This window comes from Spea bombifrons, chromosome 7, assembly GCF_027358695.1.
Source record: "Spea bombifrons isolate aSpeBom1 chromosome 7, aSpeBom1.2.pri, whole genome shotgun sequence".
NCBI lineage: Eukaryota > Metazoa > Chordata > Amphibia > Anura > Pelobatidae > Spea > Spea bombifrons.
This window is the reverse complement of record NC_071093.1, coordinates 37,300,822-37,317,973: the sequence shown is the minus strand read 5'-3', so window position 1 is coordinate 37,317,973 and position 17,152 is coordinate 37,300,822. Positions and strand designations below refer to the sequence as shown.

General features: G+C 36.4%; 1 protein-coding gene across 1 annotated transcript; it reads right to left on the bottom strand.

The window, feature by feature from the left end:
* Nucleotides 1-384: 384 nt before the first annotated feature.
* LOC128501333 (uromodulin-like) lies at nucleotides 385-16,053 on the bottom strand. The gene is made up of 17 exons (XM_053470768.1): nucleotides 15,885-16,053; nucleotides 15,554-15,622; nucleotides 14,784-14,927; nucleotides 14,178-14,416; nucleotides 13,080-13,205; nucleotides 11,908-12,094; nucleotides 10,377-10,514; nucleotides 9,927-9,941; nucleotides 7,635-8,465; nucleotides 7,305-7,409; nucleotides 6,560-6,768; nucleotides 5,095-5,252; nucleotides 4,005-4,250; nucleotides 3,516-3,678; nucleotides 2,895-2,976; nucleotides 1,949-1,981; nucleotides 385-1,624 (listed from the first exon to the last, which is right to left on the bottom strand). The coding sequence occupies exons 1-17, from the start codon at nucleotides 15,952-15,954 to the stop codon at nucleotides 1,560-1,562; spliced, it is 2,880 nt and encodes a 959-aa protein (XP_053326743.1). The 5' UTR covers nucleotides 15,955-16,053; the 3' UTR covers nucleotides 385-1,559.
* Between the last annotated feature and the right edge of the window lie 1,099 nt (nucleotides 16,054-17,152).

Genomic DNA, 17,152 nt, shown 5'->3' with positions numbered 1-17,152 from the left:
GCAGTGGATTTGAAAACCACTGCTTTAGATAAAAACAGGTGCAAATATTTTGGACTCATGGTTTCGGTTGGTGTCTGGCCTTCTTTGTTTAATATGTGACTAGAATAGAGCTGCCCAGCTCTATTCTTTCATGCCTGTTTCATGAAGAGGTCTGCTAGCAAGTATGTATTTAGATCTTGAGATGATTTCATTTAAGGCTATTGAGATACTGCAATCTCCCTTGTGGTGAAGGTAGGAAGTACTTTTCCCTTTTTTAACGGACACTGGTATAGATGTAGACCTGCGCTTTGCGCAATACATGTGTGGACACAGGCAAAATTGTTGTGAAAATGAATTCATATACATATTAAATGTTGTATTAAAAACATAAGAAATACAAAAGACATTTGTGATATCTATTTATTAATAGAACATTATTTAAAAATTATTAGTATAAGTATTAGTAATTGATTCTAAAAGCAATAATTTTGCTTAACGTAGCATTATTATGGTAAGAAACAGCATTATGTACATTTACTGATAAACTCTCATACACTTGAGATACTAGAAAATGCTTGTATTCAGAAAGCAGATTTACAGGAAGATTCCCCAATTGGTTAAAAATATCCGTAACCATTACACATTACTGAATAGTACATTCCCATGATTCCTTGATATCCGATTCTGAGTAACATTTTGTTTAAATGCAAAAGTAAGGCGGGTTTCAAAATCAGTTCATGGATTGTTTATGAAAATTATTGTGTGTTAAGATCGGGTCTCATCGATAAGTTGTGACGCATTTAGAATTATTGTTCGCTTGTTGAAACAAAGTGATAAACCGAAATATGTTAAGGCCTAAATATTTTTATATAAGCTGGCTCTCCTGTCCCCTGATTTACGTGTTTCTGAAATATTGTTATAGAATGTTGGGTTAGATTAGAAAAGCCACCGATGACAATGTGGGATCTCAAGCTGCATCAGTAGATCTGGAAAGCTAATACCCCCCATTGCTTGAGCATCACTAAGGCACAATTTACTCTAGGGAAATTAGTCAACCCTGGAACCCTGGAGGATAGAGTACCTTGAAATGTGAGACAAAGACTGGGGTGAATAATAAGGTATTTAAGGTGGGTTACATCAGGGGTAAAAAAACAACACATTTTGCAGCAGACATTTCACTAATTTGCCCATTGCTACCATTGTCATATGGAGGCTTCTCCAACTTCTAGTTTATGCTGTGAAGAGAGAGGGTAAATGATGCAAAGGTGCAATGTTTTTGCATAGGATCTCTGATGCAGGACCTCCAAGGGCAATGAATAGATGTTTAATTTGGAGTCAGGAACAAGCCATGTTTCATACATAGGAGCATCAGTATAAGGGATATAACTCATATTTAGTTGGAGCTTCAATTCAGAGTTAGGATGTGCAATTGGAAGTAGGAATGGCTGTATTTCAGTTTTACTAATAGAATTTTTAAAGAATTCCCTTTAAGAATCCAGCTTGCATATTATGTATTCACAATGTAACAAACATTGAATGTTTCCGAATAAAAAATAATTTACGTTCCATTAACTTTTAGTTTATAATACAAAAACTGTTAAGAATAAAATTGCAAACGTCAGAAGATGCTTTGGAACCCATGTTCCTAAAATGTGAAATAAAAGGAAAATTAAATGAATGCATAATGCGTACATGTATCATACCAATTTAGCAATACTTTCAAGAAACTAAAGCTTTAGCATAACTTAATTTATTAAAAATATCCATATATACACAGGTGAGTTTCTTTCTAATACATATATATACATATAAATATATACTGTATATTGCTAATCTAAAAACCAAAATTACATTATGTTTATGTGATGTATCCAGTGATAAAATGTAGACATTTCCCACTTTTAGAAAAATTAACTAAATAGTTTGAAACAAAAGCCTCTATAATATAACTGTGGCTCTGAGAACTTACCGCGACACGCTGATGATGGTTTGGTCTCATCAACTGCAGAAAATGCTACAAAAATAAAAAAAAATTAGAAGGATGCAAATAAGGAAAGTTTTGACAAACCAAATATGTACACGGCTCATAAAATTGCCATTTAAGATTCCTAACCACTTTTTTATGATGTAAAAGTGTGTGTGTGTATATATATATATATATATATATATATATATATATATACAAAGTCCAAAATTAACAATTGCACTCCAATCACCACTTTTTCTGTCCCTGGAGTGCCGGTAACTATTTTTGGATATTATATATATATATATATATATATATATATCTTGTTTTGTTGTTTTTTTCTAGGTATGGCTGCACTGCTCTTAAATTCTACACAGTGAATATATCTAGGCTGTCCATTATTTTAGCTGAAAAGCATCAGACCCTGAATTATCCCTTAGTAATGTCCTAGCAAGGCAACGTCCCTGTAGACTAACTGTGGAGTCTAACTGCTGGCATCTTTGCTGACCAAACCAACTTAAGAGTGCTCCATGTGAGAGCAGTGTATTAATTAATGTATGAACAGAAGTTATTTATGGGTTGTTGCTGAACATATATTGTTACTTTCAACAGTTGGACCTAATAAAATTTGTAAAGGTTGTGTGATAAAGGGTTTGGCAAGGAAATGGCTACTAGCAAAGTGTCCTCTTGAGGGCTAACTCGATGCCTTTAGTAGACAATATCATTAAAATAATTTGTCACCAATGGATGGTGCTTACAGTACAAATGATAAACATTTAATTTGTAAATTGTATTGTGAATCTGTTGTCTCCTGCTGTGGTGAAGTTTACTTCAAAATATGCCATGTCGGGATGGCCGGGATCAGTGGCATCAGTGCCGTCCTTACCCTCACTACTTGCTAAAAGTTGGTATTTATATATTTGAAATTCCTATTTAAGCAGCAACTTACCTTGTTTAGTTATTGGCCCAAAGAAAAGAGCACGATCGGTACTATTACTACTCTCGGATATCAGTCTCATGCCAGAGCAGCGCTAGAAAACATAATTTGTAAACCTTGGTAAACAATCAGGCCTACTTTGGGAAAGCCTTGCCCAAAATAAAAATGAATACATTTCATCAGACGGAACTAATCAGCACAAAAGGTTTCAAAGCCACATCATGCAACATGCAAAAGGTTATCGATTTAGACAAAGTGAATCGTATTCAGCAGCACTGAACAAACATATCCCCTGAAAATTATAAAAAAAAAAAAAATTGTTAATTGATATAAATCTGGAAAGAGTTACGGATTCATTTTTAAGAGTTTGGTGGACTACAGATTCACTGTCAGAACCATATTTATTTTAGCTGATGCACGTTGAGTATAGTTTGATGCCAGTAGAAGTGAGGGTTGGCTGTAGTAAAATTGACATTTAGTCCAACATGTGTGAACGTACAAAAAAAGCACAAAAACAGGCCATTTGTATTCACCCACCACATTCAGACCTGTACCCCATTGAGGTGCTATGACGGGACCTGAAACAGAGTTGTAGCATTGCCATGGAAAGTGTTAACATAACAACATACTTACTGGGGTACACAACTCTGCTGCTGGCTCACATATACGAATATAACAGTGCAAGAACACACGATTGGAATCTTTGATGTAATTAAAGAGTTGAACAGAGAATCGTCCTCTGTTTGAAACACCATTTTCAAGAATAGTAATGGATGCGTCCTGTTTACTTGAACAGCTGGAAACAAAAAATTAAGCATTATCATGATTTTATTTCAAAATGACATGCCCGTTTGAGCTAGTAATATTCATTAATAAAGAAAATAATCAGGGAACCAATGTTCATGTTTACCCTTATATATATATATAGATATATATATATATATAACAAATCAATCTTTAACCAATTACTAGTTTTTTTGTATTTAGTATTCATAGTGTTACAGATGTGCCACCATACTTAACAAATGTTATATTTGTTTGTAATAATCTATACTACAATTATTTATTTTGTGTCATCAGTGAAATAAAGTAATGTGAAATCTTTTTTTAGCCATTTCATACCTTTCCTTGATGATGTCATATCTCTTTGGATCTAAGGGGTTAGTGGAAGGTGTAGCATAACAATTTTTCATCACCAAGGTGTACTTTGAGATGTCTGCTCCGTCTATGTATATTCCAATATTCAAAATTGTTTTATTGGTCACTGTAACCTCTGATCCTTCGAAGACTGAAGAGTAGTTAGAGTCTTTGTAAAGAGCCATGACTGCTTTTAGCTGTCCAGCACCTTCCATATCTATTATCGTTATGCTGTAAAAATATTTAATATTAATACACAAAAATATTCAGACAAATATATATACAAATTTTTGGGTGACAGAAACATGAATCTACAATAAATACAACATGTATTTAACCCCTTAACAACCACTAATGTGGCTGTCATGTCATTAACAAATGGTCAGTTAACAACCAATGATGTGCCTGGCAATACCAAAGACTTCTCTGGATGACCCGTTTTATCGCTTCCCATAGCAACAATGTGCGCCATATGCAATATGGCAGCGGCTACCTGCTTTAGAAGAGCTTGGGAGGTGATCAATGAATGTTGCTGAAATGTCTTGACATTGAGGCATTCAGTGATACTGAAAACCCACCCAACCCCGAGAGCAACCACAAGCACCATAGTGAGAGGCATGTTGCCTCTAGCAAGATGGCAGTGCCTACTAAAAAAAACTTGTTCCCAAGAGGGCCTGTCCAGGCACTACATTTTTATAGCAAATGATCACAGTATGTGATTACAAAAATAGTATCTAATGAAAATCCTGTCCTGAAAAACCAAACTTGTGTGTGTTCACTAACTGAAAGAAGAAAAAGTTACAGCTAAACACGAACAGCACAAAAAAACAGCCTTGGTCACGAAGGGTACAAAAAGAAAACACAGCTCAGTCCATTGTTGCATTAATAAGAGCAGACATAAGGGAAAGATTACTGGGGTTTCAGTTGATAATTCATAGTGAGGTTTAAAGATACAAAATTGCATCAATTGCTATCTCTAGTTTCTGATAACAGTGCTGCAGGATATGATGATGCTATATAGTTCAATAAATAATAATTATATTGTCATTGAATCATTTGTATATATCTCATTTACCTGCTAAAAGGTTTCAATGCTGTGTTAATAGAAACTTGCATATCCAGTGGGTATACACAAGAAAATCTTATTCTAACTACATCTTCTCCTCCGATAGTAGAATTAACATCCAGGGATACGTAGACAGTGTTTTTGTAGATGACATGCGTTGAGTTTTTCTAAAATATGATTCAATCATCCATTACACAGAATAAACACAATAGTTTGGTACTTTACAGACAAAAATGAATGCTTGTTTGTTTTACCATAACATACCCATATTATTTTACTCCATATGCTATCCATATAAAATACAGCTAGCAGTTCCATTTTCGCAGAAATTACCTGATCTTATTGCATTGCATTCTTTCCTTTTTAACATTTACTTTCATGTCTTCTTCTAGCCTTTAATCCCCTTCCTATTTATATATGTATAAATAACCCTACCATACCCAACATTTTAGGCATCCAAATAGGGGCACCTGTGATGGGGGGGGTATGGCAGTGAGTGGGGTATGGCAGTGAGTGGGGTTGATCCTGTAAGTAGGGGGTGTTGTGTGAGACATGGCCAAACAGCCACCTTGCAACATTAAACAAAAAATTAAAACCCACCAAATTGCTCTTATCACTTTGACTTGTGGCTTTCTAGATTGCGCAAACCACGACTGGGGGGGGGGTTGTTTCTAAATGGATGTTTTTTAAAACTGGGTTTGGTTTCTGATGCCAATATTGAAGTTACTAAAATATACTGGCCTGACAAACTTTACAGCCTGAAAAGGTGATCCCCTGTTATTTCCAAAATAGATAGAAAGTCCATCCTTTTGAGTAGATCAGGGACAAGGAGGTTGTTACACATTTTTACATATGAGAGGTCATGGGGCAAGGGGGTATGGGACAAATGTATTCAATCTTTTTCATATTGGATTGAGATGGAAGGTAAACAGCTTACCTGTAGGGTTGTTCCTACTTTATTTTTTTTTTTAATTTAAAAACACCGGGAATTCTGAAGGTCCATTACATAACGATATTGTAAGCGAACAGGTCTACTTGAATCCCAGAATGAAATTATTTACAGTAAATGCGACTTTTCACTTTCATCTATTCTTCTCAACTTAGCATGTTTGTAATTAAATGCAGCATTCTAAACAGCAAACCATTACTAGAAATAATTATTAATTCTTAAAAAATCTTCCCAGTGACACTTGCCGTGTTCAACACAAGTAGGTGCTGCTAGTTTGTTTCTGTGTTGTTTGTAGGCAATTAAACTATAAGCGAAAATAATGAAATCTGCTAATGTTTTTTGTGGGTCATAAAGACCCCCCCCCAAAAAAACCCTGCAAATCAATAGAAGGGTTTCATTTACGTAAAATGACCAGCTATGTGTAAAAAAAAAACCTTTTGAGATAACTGTTCCTTTAATGTGTTTATAGTGAACAGCTACTATAGATTCCTACTACATATTCAGAGCACCTACTTGCATACTTACCAGTAACTCATTTCCACACACGCCTGCTTTTGGTGCGGACACCACGGATATCATGTTTGAGGCATTATAATCTTGTGAGCCAATGCAGCTACCGTTTGCGAGATGTATGTTCTTTTTACTTAAGTTAAATTTTTCCAGGTGGCATTTCCGAAAAGAAGCTCTCATTATATGGGCATCGCATGTCAAAACAGGTCGTAAATCTTCAATGACTGTAAATAAAATAATTGTATTGGGAGGATGGGATTATACGCGTCCACGGAAATTCTTACAAGAGCAAGAAGGATGGCAGAATAAGGAGAGCCTGTCAGACAACTTCCAAAAGGGGGAGAGGGAGCGCCCATTCTTTTCTCATCCTACACTTCATCGGTCTGGACGATGCAATAAACAGTGAAAGGCGCTGACGTGCAGATAAGGCATAGGTTAAGTCAGCTTTTGATTACGCATTTCCATTGGCTCCCTCTTCTGTATATGCCTGCTACTTTATACATAGCTCTAAGCAGACTACAAGGTTAGAAATGGAAACAATAGCCAATGCAAGCCTCCCAGCTTTATGTCCAACTATGAAGACTGGCTCACTAGGAAGATGCACTAAAACTTAACTTTTATTGATGATAGGATCAAAATAACTAGTTTCGCAAAAATTAGGAAAAAGCTAAATGATGTGCTAAGAAAAATAAGTGGCCAAAATAATAATAATTGTTATGCTGGGCATGTCATGTCATTTTTAGAGCTTTGTTTTACGCACCTGAAGGCCCAGCTGTACTTTTGCAATAGCAGCCGAAATGGCCATTAACAAATCTGCACTCTTCATCATCCGCACATAAACAGGAATCCCTGGCTGTTGTTGGATCTGTTTGAAAATAAAATGTAAATATTATATCTTTCCGATTCACAGAACCCTGAAAGTACTAAATATACACATACAGAACCAATGTAGCTAGAGAAGTAGGGTATGGAGTAAAAGAAACGGCTACCCCAGGAGACATTGGTAGCAGACTTCTCTTCAACCCTTCTGTGTGTCCATTGACCCAATGTGCGCCTCATATTTTAAGGTTTAAATTAAAGTATAACTTGCCTGTACAATATGCTGAGTAGCAGCTTGATACTCCTTTTAGTTTATACACGTGGTACCCTCCAGAACAAGCCTTAATTGACACATCAGTTGACCAATAGCAGCAGTTCCCGTTGCGGTTCGTGCAAACAGTGCGGTTTACAATTCCATCTACAGGCTGAGGATGCGAACCATGCAGCCACATTTGACCGTTAGTATAGCAACTATATGAGGATGGACAATATTCAGGCATTCGAGTTCCTCCACTTCCTGTGAATCGATACCATCCATACAGGTAATAATCACACTGAGTATAATAATAATAATCATAATAATAATCATAATAATAATCATAATAATAATAATAGGATGTGCTTCTCCAAGGTTGGCTAAGCGTGGTGTAGTTTGTACATGGGTCCATACAGGAATACGAGCCATTTGATTTGATACATTCCATTCCATCCCCACAAACTTTAGTTGTGCATTCATTGAACTCGCAGTAAAATCCGTCTCCGAAATAGTCAGAAGGACACAAGCAGGAATAGGAGCCATTGTTATTAATGCACGATGCTAATGAGTGGCAGTTGTTCAAACCAGGTCTTGCACATTCATTTATGTCAGCGCATGTTCCGTTTGACATTTCATACCCATATGGACAGGTGCAGTTGTATGAGCCATATGTGTTTTTACATATACCGGTGTTACAAGGGTAAGACCAATACCAGTTGCTGCATTCATCAATATCATAGCATGTGTAGCCATTGCCTTCAAATCCGTCATTGCAGACACATTTACTGCCAAATAGATTTTTCTTACAAGAGGCTCTGGGGTGACATTTTGAGCAGGTATCTGTGGCTGAATAAAAAACATAAATACATTTAATTTAGTAATATGTAGCATCAGAATAATGAGAATAGATTAGATGTCAGCATGGACCACCCTTAATATAAGTTTAACATCAAGATTTTAGATCAGGGACCCTAAAGTGGCAGCTACGTACATGATAGGTGGTTGGCAAAGAAGCTCTTGAGTACCAACCACATGCCACCTAGCAATCGCTGCAGTTTTTTATTCTGTAGTGTAGAGGAGAATATTGGGGGTTTAATTGTACATGCAAGACTAATGCTAAAAAGGAAAACCTTACATTTCCAGTTAAATGCCAAGGTTTCCTCAATGCAGACTGATCTGCAGCTTCTCACACAAAAAATAAAAAATAAGATAAATCAGAGTTTCTGTTACTATAATAAAGGTTTAGGCATATATATATATGGAGGAAATGTATTTTTACTGTCCTAGATTCAGGATAGTTGTATGCCTATCCCATGCATTTTTAAATTTGCTTACTATATTATCCTTTACTACTCATGATGGGAAGCTGTTAAGTGAAAGTTATTGTTAATTTTCAACATATTTTCAACATATATCAACCTTAACTGTGCAGTAGTCTACTTGTAAGTTGAAGCTGAATTATAAATGTACAAGGTGAACATTTTAGGCATTTGGCATATGGCTGTCCTGAAGACTAAATCAAGGATTGGTCCAAGTTTGATTCTTTACAGCAGGAAAAATGGGGCAGACGGAATGGGCCAAGTGGTTCCTATCAGCCGTCAAATTTTGTTTTTGCATATTTCCATGTCAGTTGAGTATTTCAAATTCAACTGGAATGCCCAATGCACTCAACATTTAATAAAATGGATAGACTAACGTACTCTTAACCCAAACTGAAAGAAGCCATCAGTCTGTGGGGTGGTATAGAAAACATCAGCCACGCCAATAGAATACATAAATGGCAGTTTCTGTACAGATGCTCAATTTAATTGTCAATTTTGAACAAGAAATACAAGAATATACGTCACCCTTTCTGGTCCTATGTCGGAATATATACGACAAAATATTTTACCACTTGTGGTCCAGTGTCGGATTTACTAGTGACCACTAGATGTCGCTATTATAAAGAAGATTTAGCCATATTATTAGTACAGAGTGATTCTGAATGTGATTTTACTGATGATTATGAAAAAAAAGTTTCATACAATGAAAAAATGTTGAGGCTAAGATAATATATGGTTTTAGAATAGTATTTATTAATTGTTTTGTCGTTGTAAGAAAATATGTGTTTTGTATAAAAATTAAAAGGACCTGCTTGGCGCACTTAGTGAAAACATACGGGACCGCAAAGGGTTAAATGTTAATTTGGCATGTTTGATTAGTAATGCAATACAGAAACATTAAAACATATCTGCTAATTAAAAGGTGAGCAAAATCTCACATAAAAAAAAACGTTATAATGAAAATTAAAAACTTGCGTTTACTTACGTGTTATACTGTTGGCTGTAACATAAGAGAGAACAAAGAAATTAGTTACATTGTACAGAGTACAACAACTGTTCTCTGGAGATTTATGTTAATAATATCTCGGGGGTTTTAGAAACAAAGTTCAGCATTTTTCATGGCATTAAAATAAGAGATTTGTTTGTAACCAATTTATATTACATACATATTTCTCAATTAATTATGAAAGCATGTTATGGAATGAGCAAACAGAGCGTGAAACGGTCAGGTAAGTATTGAATTTAAAGGATATAGCAAAGGCTTCTTTGAAGCTGACACTATGGACATCTGCCTCTTATTGTGTCTGTACTAATGGAGTTGGTTTATTTTGTCCAAAATGGGCTCCTTATATTTCTTTGCTCTATAATATAATGCAATAATAAGCAAGCAAGATATGTAGTTATTGTCATTATATAAACATTGTCAAATACGTACCAGTAATGCCTTCAATACGTATGGAACTGGATGCAGAGGCACTTATGTTAATTTTCCAAGCTCCTATGTCAGGATTTTCTACAAAATGCAATGATCCCCAATATTCTTTCATTATTTTATTTGTTTTTGCTTCAACACCTGAAAAGACACATATTTAGGTTTCAGTGCATACAAAGTCATTGGGTTTCTAATACAGTTTTCTAAATTTCTACTTTGTAGTATGTAACAAAGATAGAAAGCATACATTGTTTACCAAAGTTACAAACGCCATTATTTAGTGTACTGAAAATGTTATATTTGGGAAGAGTAAGAGATCAATTTCCAGACATTCAGTATCATCGCACATAAATAGTCCCCTTACAGTCCAGCTAAACATGGCATTCTACAATCTAGTTTATTGTAACGTCTTAGTCTTATATTTTCTGTAATGACAAATTCTCATATTGTGTTTATCATATTAAAAAAAATTACAGAAAAGCAGATCTCACTGACCAAACTTGGATTCTTCTTTTAGGAAGGGGTGTCAGGTACAGTAAACTGTCCCGTTAAAACAACTTTACCCTCTACCTCTACCGGTGAGCGGCTGCACGATACACTTAGACAATCTCCCGTGCCGGCACTTCCCCTGTGGCTTGTCTGGTGTCTGTAGATGAGTGTTTAATAATACTTCTACTACCTCTTAAATTTAAGGGATACCCACAGTGGCGGAACTACCAGGGTCGCAGGGGTCGCGACTGCGACCGGGCCCTGGAGTTCTGACAGTCAGGGGGGCCCAAGGGGTGCCGAGCGGTTGCTGAAAACGACCGTTCGGCACCTCTTGGGCCCCCCTGACTGACAGAAATCGAGGACTCCTCTGCTCCCCACCGCTGCCGCTGCCCCTGCCCCTGCCGCCTGCCTCAGCGCTGACCAGAGTGCAGTGTTGGGAGTGTGAGGTGTTTGTCTCGGGTGCCGGCGCTTCACGCTGAGCACCGGCATATGACGTCGTATGCCGACGCTCAGCAGTGAAGCGTCGGCACCTGAGACAAACGCCTCACGCTCCCAACACAGGAGTTGACGGTAAGTGACCTACAAAGGGGGGTAGGGAGGGAGTGGGTAGATCGTGAGAAGGGGGGGTAGGGAGGGAGTGGGTAGATCGTGAGAAGGGGGGTAGGGAGGGAGTGGGTAGATCGTGAGAAGGGGGATAGGGAGGGAGAGGGTAGATCGTGAGAGGGGGGTAGGGAGGGATAGGGGAGATCGTGAGAAAGGGGGTTAGGGAGGGAGAGGGGAGATCGTGAGAAGGGGGATAGGGAGGGAGAGGGGAGATAGCGAGAAGGGGGTAGGGAGGGAGAGGGGAGATAGTGAGAAGGGGAGTAGGGAGGGAGAGGGGAGATAGTGAGAAAGGGATAGATGGGTTGGGGGTGGGGGGATTCTTGCACCGGGGCCCTGAGGTTTCTAGTTACGCCCCTGGATACCCACCATAACTTATGTAATGGTAAATATACATAATACACATATGAGTCTGTATTTGCAGGAAATGAAATAATACACCTACCTGAAGGTCCTGTAATGACCATTGAATATATAGATCCATCAGTAGATATTATTATTGCTGTAAAGTTATTTCTGACATGAAATGTAAAGGAAGTGCTGACATAACTGGTATAATTTGTATCAATGGAGAGCAAACGTATTGAACTGTTAGTTGGTATCCAAAGCAAAAAGTCCAGAAGGTTAACAATCTAGAAAAAATAAATAATTTATTATTTTTTTCTTTATTATTAATAATATTATTATTAATCATTTTATATAGTGCCATCAAATTCCATAGCGCTGTACAATGGGTAGACATAGCAAGCAGTATATAACATAATCAGTTGATTTACACAAACAACAGGGTGAGGAGGGCCCTGCTCAATTTTCTTTAAGATAGATACTGTTATATATGCATTGGGCTATTTTAATATTTCACGTTAATACTGTACAGTATGTACCACTGAACTATATGATTGAATTCATTGAATATTATTGTGCATCTTGTTTTCTGTTTTTTTTTTTTTGTTAGTTAGAGTACATGTGAAAGACAGTATCAATTTAGTTGTTTTCTATTAGTATTAGTACTATTACTCAAGGAATTAGTACCAATAAGAAATTAGAGCTGAAATAAAAAAGTGGGAAGCAGATATAATTTAAATCAATTACATGAAAAATGAAAGTCAATGAAAACCAGAGAAGTTAGAAAATGTTAGAAATTACATCATAATGTATTTCATTTGAGCTTTGCTGCCACTAAATTTTTTTTTGGACTGTTCTATCAGAAAGCAGTCTGCCAGAAAGCATAACAATATAACTAGAGATCGCTGGTAACTACTGTAATGAGGGTATTACTGATGATGTCATGATGACATAACTGGGATCACTTTAAATATATATATATTTTTACATTGAATTTAAAAGTTTTAGCGATCATAATTTCTGATGCTGTGTGCAATCATTTTTTGTGTATGGCAAGAGTGTGAAGTTTTACCAAAACATATAACATAACTTTGTAACATATTAACAGTAATTTATGAAATTAGATAATTAAGAAGAATATTGTGTTTCAGTATAACAGAAAGATTTTCTGTTGTTTCTACGAAGCTCTCCTGGAAACTCTTTGTGCTTGCAAAAGAGTTGTTCAGAAATAATAGGAACTACAACAGCAAACAGACAATAATGTTTACTTACTTTACTTATGTCAGGGTAGTAAAAATTTAGGAAAACATGCCCGTAGCTTTTAGAAGCAATCTCTCTGTATATCAAGAAATCAGCAGAATATGAGCTGAAGCAGTAGCTTCTGATTAGAAAAATCACCTAAGGAAAGAAATGTTTTTATGTTTATTCCAGGGAATTGAAGTTTACTGTTCAGCCCTACCGTGAAAAATGCCCCATACTAAAAGGATTTTAGGTTCATTTTTTTTTGGATGACAAAAAAAGATTACAATTTGACTTTCAATTTTTTTCCGTTCGGAAATCTTATTAATGGAGAAATCGATATGTTGTGGAAGTACCGCTATTATAATGTGTTATTTTCCTTGCAGTTTTTTAGAAGCTGGAGTGGTTTGTTTGAATGGTTTTTAAACTCTCGATGGCTGCATAACCTTATGATCCCGTTTGTCCTTAATAATTGTATTATTGTTTGCAGTTAACCAATTAAAATGGTTTTGTTATAATTTTTCATGGTGTAATACGTTTTACTGATGTCTCTAGGGTGTAATTCTTCAACCTTATTGATTAATTTATTTAGTCATACGTTAATTAATCATTTCTTTTTGCTATATCAAAATGTGTATTTTGTTTTTCTTTATTTCAGTTGTTTGCCCCACAGGGCCGGCCCAAGACTTAATGCCGCCTGGGATCGAAGTTTAAAACGACGCCCCACCCCCTGTCGACGCCGGGGGGGGGGGGCGGCATTTTAAACTTTGCTGACGCCATTATCTAAACCCCCCCCTCCCGGTACTTACCTTTAAACAGTCTCCCTGCTCTGCCACGGTGCCGGCTCTGAGCGCCGGAAATTGACGTCACTTCCGGCACTCAGCATTACAAGCCGGCACCGAGACCGAGCTAGAGGGCTCGCACAGGAGACAGAAGGGCGCCGAGCGAGTAAGCGAAAACCACTTGGCACCCCTCTCTCTCCTCCGCGTCAAAAACAAAAAACCCCTTCAAAAGTGCCGCCTGGGGGCCGGCCCTGTTGCCCCATTATATTTTACAATCTTTTACTTGACTATAGAGCAGATTTGTAGACATATATGTTTGATGTTTTTGATGTGTTTGTACCCATCTTACCTTTGCTCTTTTAGATGTGAGAAGAGAAGATATACGATTCACTGTGTCGTAGTCAAGGTAATCTTTTGAGGAGCTATCAGTGACTAGTACAAACAGAGAGCCAGAAGGACTGTTTTCCAGTGCCAACAGGAGACCGGCCATTGACAATTCAGGACAGTCACCACCAGAATAAGGATAAATCTTATTCACATAGTCCTTAAATTCTTTTTTAAAGCATGTAATCTGAGCAGGTCCAACAGCTAAAAAAATTGGAAACATCATTTTAACACCAGAAGGTACTGAATGTCAAGCAACTTCTACTGGGCATGATATTTTGTGCACAAGGAGAGCATACTGCCATCCTTTAAGCAATCAGAAAATTCTGTTATACATGAAATACTATGACAAATATTTCCCTGTAAAACATAAATATTTATCCTGGAACTATCTTAAATCGTTTAATCGGGAAAAGTGCTAAAATATAAGCCCCTCTCAAAGGATATATGTATATTACTTGATTTACATATAATTATTGTAGAAAAAATCTTTAAAAATGTAAAATGATCATTCTATAAAATCTGCACACATAGAAAATTAGAGTGATACAATTCTATACAAAGCCCATACATGGATCATTAAATTCCACCAAGGTGTATTGCCTCGTTTCATTTTGGAGACCATCAACGAGAAAATTTGTTGCATTTTTTATTTCTTGCAAAGTATAATCCATAGAGGCAGAAGTGTCTACCACTAGGGTCAAAGATGGCAAACCTAAAATCAAAGAAAATATATATTATGTTTTGTTTATAAAGGATGCTTAATTTGATATCATTAACACAGAACCCAGGTATGGAAAGAAAGTAGCGTTTTACTTCTGTTTATTAAAAGGCAACTCCTACCAATTTTTTATTGCTAGTATTAGATTAAAACATTTTTTTTTAATATTGCTGTTTTCATTTATAAAACAGTTCTAGTGTCTGCATTATATAATTCAGTCAGCTGCATATTTGCTGGTTGGATGTATTCTAGCTCGGCTATGTTAGCCCAATCGACTAGACAAACTCCCCGTTTGGGAAAAAATAGAATGGGTAATTGTTAATTATGGAGCTTTGATCTTGACAAAGTTAGAATAACAGCCTTATCTCAACCATTTTCATAAAAACGTGCTGTAGTGGTATGAACCATTGCAATGCCTATGTTACCCTGCAAAGACCACCCTGGGGAACTCATCACACTGTACAATGCATAGATTCCCTTTGTTTAAAATGTTTATTGGCAATGTTTTTCCATGGAATTATAGTCGAATTCTATTTTATAGCCTACTACATGTACCCCCTGAGTGGCATTTACACTCACAGACATCACTACAGTGCTCAGTTGATATCATGATTTCTTACTTGTTGTAGCATTGCATGATCCATTCACTATTGGCTGAGACTTCATAGTGGTAAGAAAATAAGAGGAACCTACAGGGAAGAAAAGGCATTAGTTAACGTCATAAAAAAATATACATCGGGCAAATCAAAAAGCAAAATGTTACTTCTCCATAACACATAATGTAGATTCTTAATTTTTTTTATATATTGTGTTGATTTTCAGAGACTCACAGTTAAACCTTAAAATAACAAAATATACAGTGCTGAATGCCATCCCTTTGTTATGTCATATTTGCTAACTTTCTGATTTAATACTATTATTTTCAGCTAGCAAGCTATTTGATTTACTTACTGCTTGTCGTCGTGAATGCAGAAACCCAACTACAGAAGAGCATAAGTAGAGCTACTCTTTGCAAAATCATTTTTTTGTTTTCACTGATGCCTTCCTTACACCAGAATAACAATACCAAACCAGTCCTATAGAATGTTATATATATATACAAACGCTGATCAGTTTTTTGGTTTTTTTTGGCAGGGAACATGAGAACAATAAACCAATAAACCAATCATAGAACACAGGCATTAGTCACCATTAGCTAAAGTTAAAGGTTTTTTACATAATGCTATTTCCTTGATTTTTCCCATTCTTTAATATTTGCATAATTTGTTAGACCAGTAGAAGACATCTCAAGCGAAACATCACAAAAATATGTTACTGCACAGAAAAGTTGCTCAGCCACATCAATTATGTCAAATATGCGGTAGTGTTTGCATTCTCACGTATTAATTGGCTGGCGGGCTGACGTGTTTACAGGTGGCCTCAGCCGGCCTCAGCCGCAATATGCCACACAGTCTGCTTGTCCTGGGAGGCTCTGAGTCTAAACGGTTTTGTTATCCTGAATGAAGCCGATAAAATTGATATTGTTCTCCATACCTTCAATTATTTAAATTATTTAATGCACTACAGTTAATAAATACAGTAAATAAATATGAAATATTATAGCATTCTATATTGTTCAGCGTAGAAAATATCATTTAGACTGTTATTGGATTAGACATCCCATTCGTGGGTATTTCTATAAAAATATGGTGAATCTGACCTTAGAATTTGCATTTATTTTGGCAGTTATATTGCAAATATTAAAAGATGTGCAGATTTCATACTATTTTTAAATTTGGCATTCAGAGTCTTTAACTTCAGTAGCACACCCGGATCTCAAAAAAGCATTGCATGACAGGAACGTAGGTGCGCATACATGCAACCACTGCCCAACTTGCCTGCACATTTGTAGCTGCTAAGTTTGCTTGATGCCAATGGAAAAGTATAGTTAAGATGATACCAATTATTGGCTGAGAGTTTAACTGCAAGCTTTTAAGACCAAGTTGTTAGGTCCCTTCCTCGGGTAGTAGGGAAGCTAAAACAGAATTTTCTAAATATAAAAGCACAGTTCACAGATTAACAAAAAGGTAAAATAAACACAGAGGCATTGGAGAATGTCATTAGCAGTAAATTAGATAGATAGAAACAGTTCAGTCTTAGATCAGTTTACTCCCTGGTTAGAGGGGCCATAAAACCATTTGACACATGCCAGATCCATGAAAGAGTCAAATGTTAGCAGT

Coding starts and splice junctions, on each gene's coding strand:
- LOC128501333 (XM_053470768.1), bottom strand. CDS start 15,954: ATGATTTTGCAAAGAGTAGCTCTACTTATGCTCTTCTGTAGTTGGGTT. Junction 12,095..13,079: donor ACTACCCTGACATAAGTAAA/GTAAGTAAACAT, acceptor TATTTTTTCTAG/ATTGTTAACCTTCTGGACTT. Junction 4,251..5,094: donor GCATTGAAACCTTTTAGCAG/GTAAATGAGATA, acceptor ATATTTTTACAG/CATAACGATAATAGATATGG.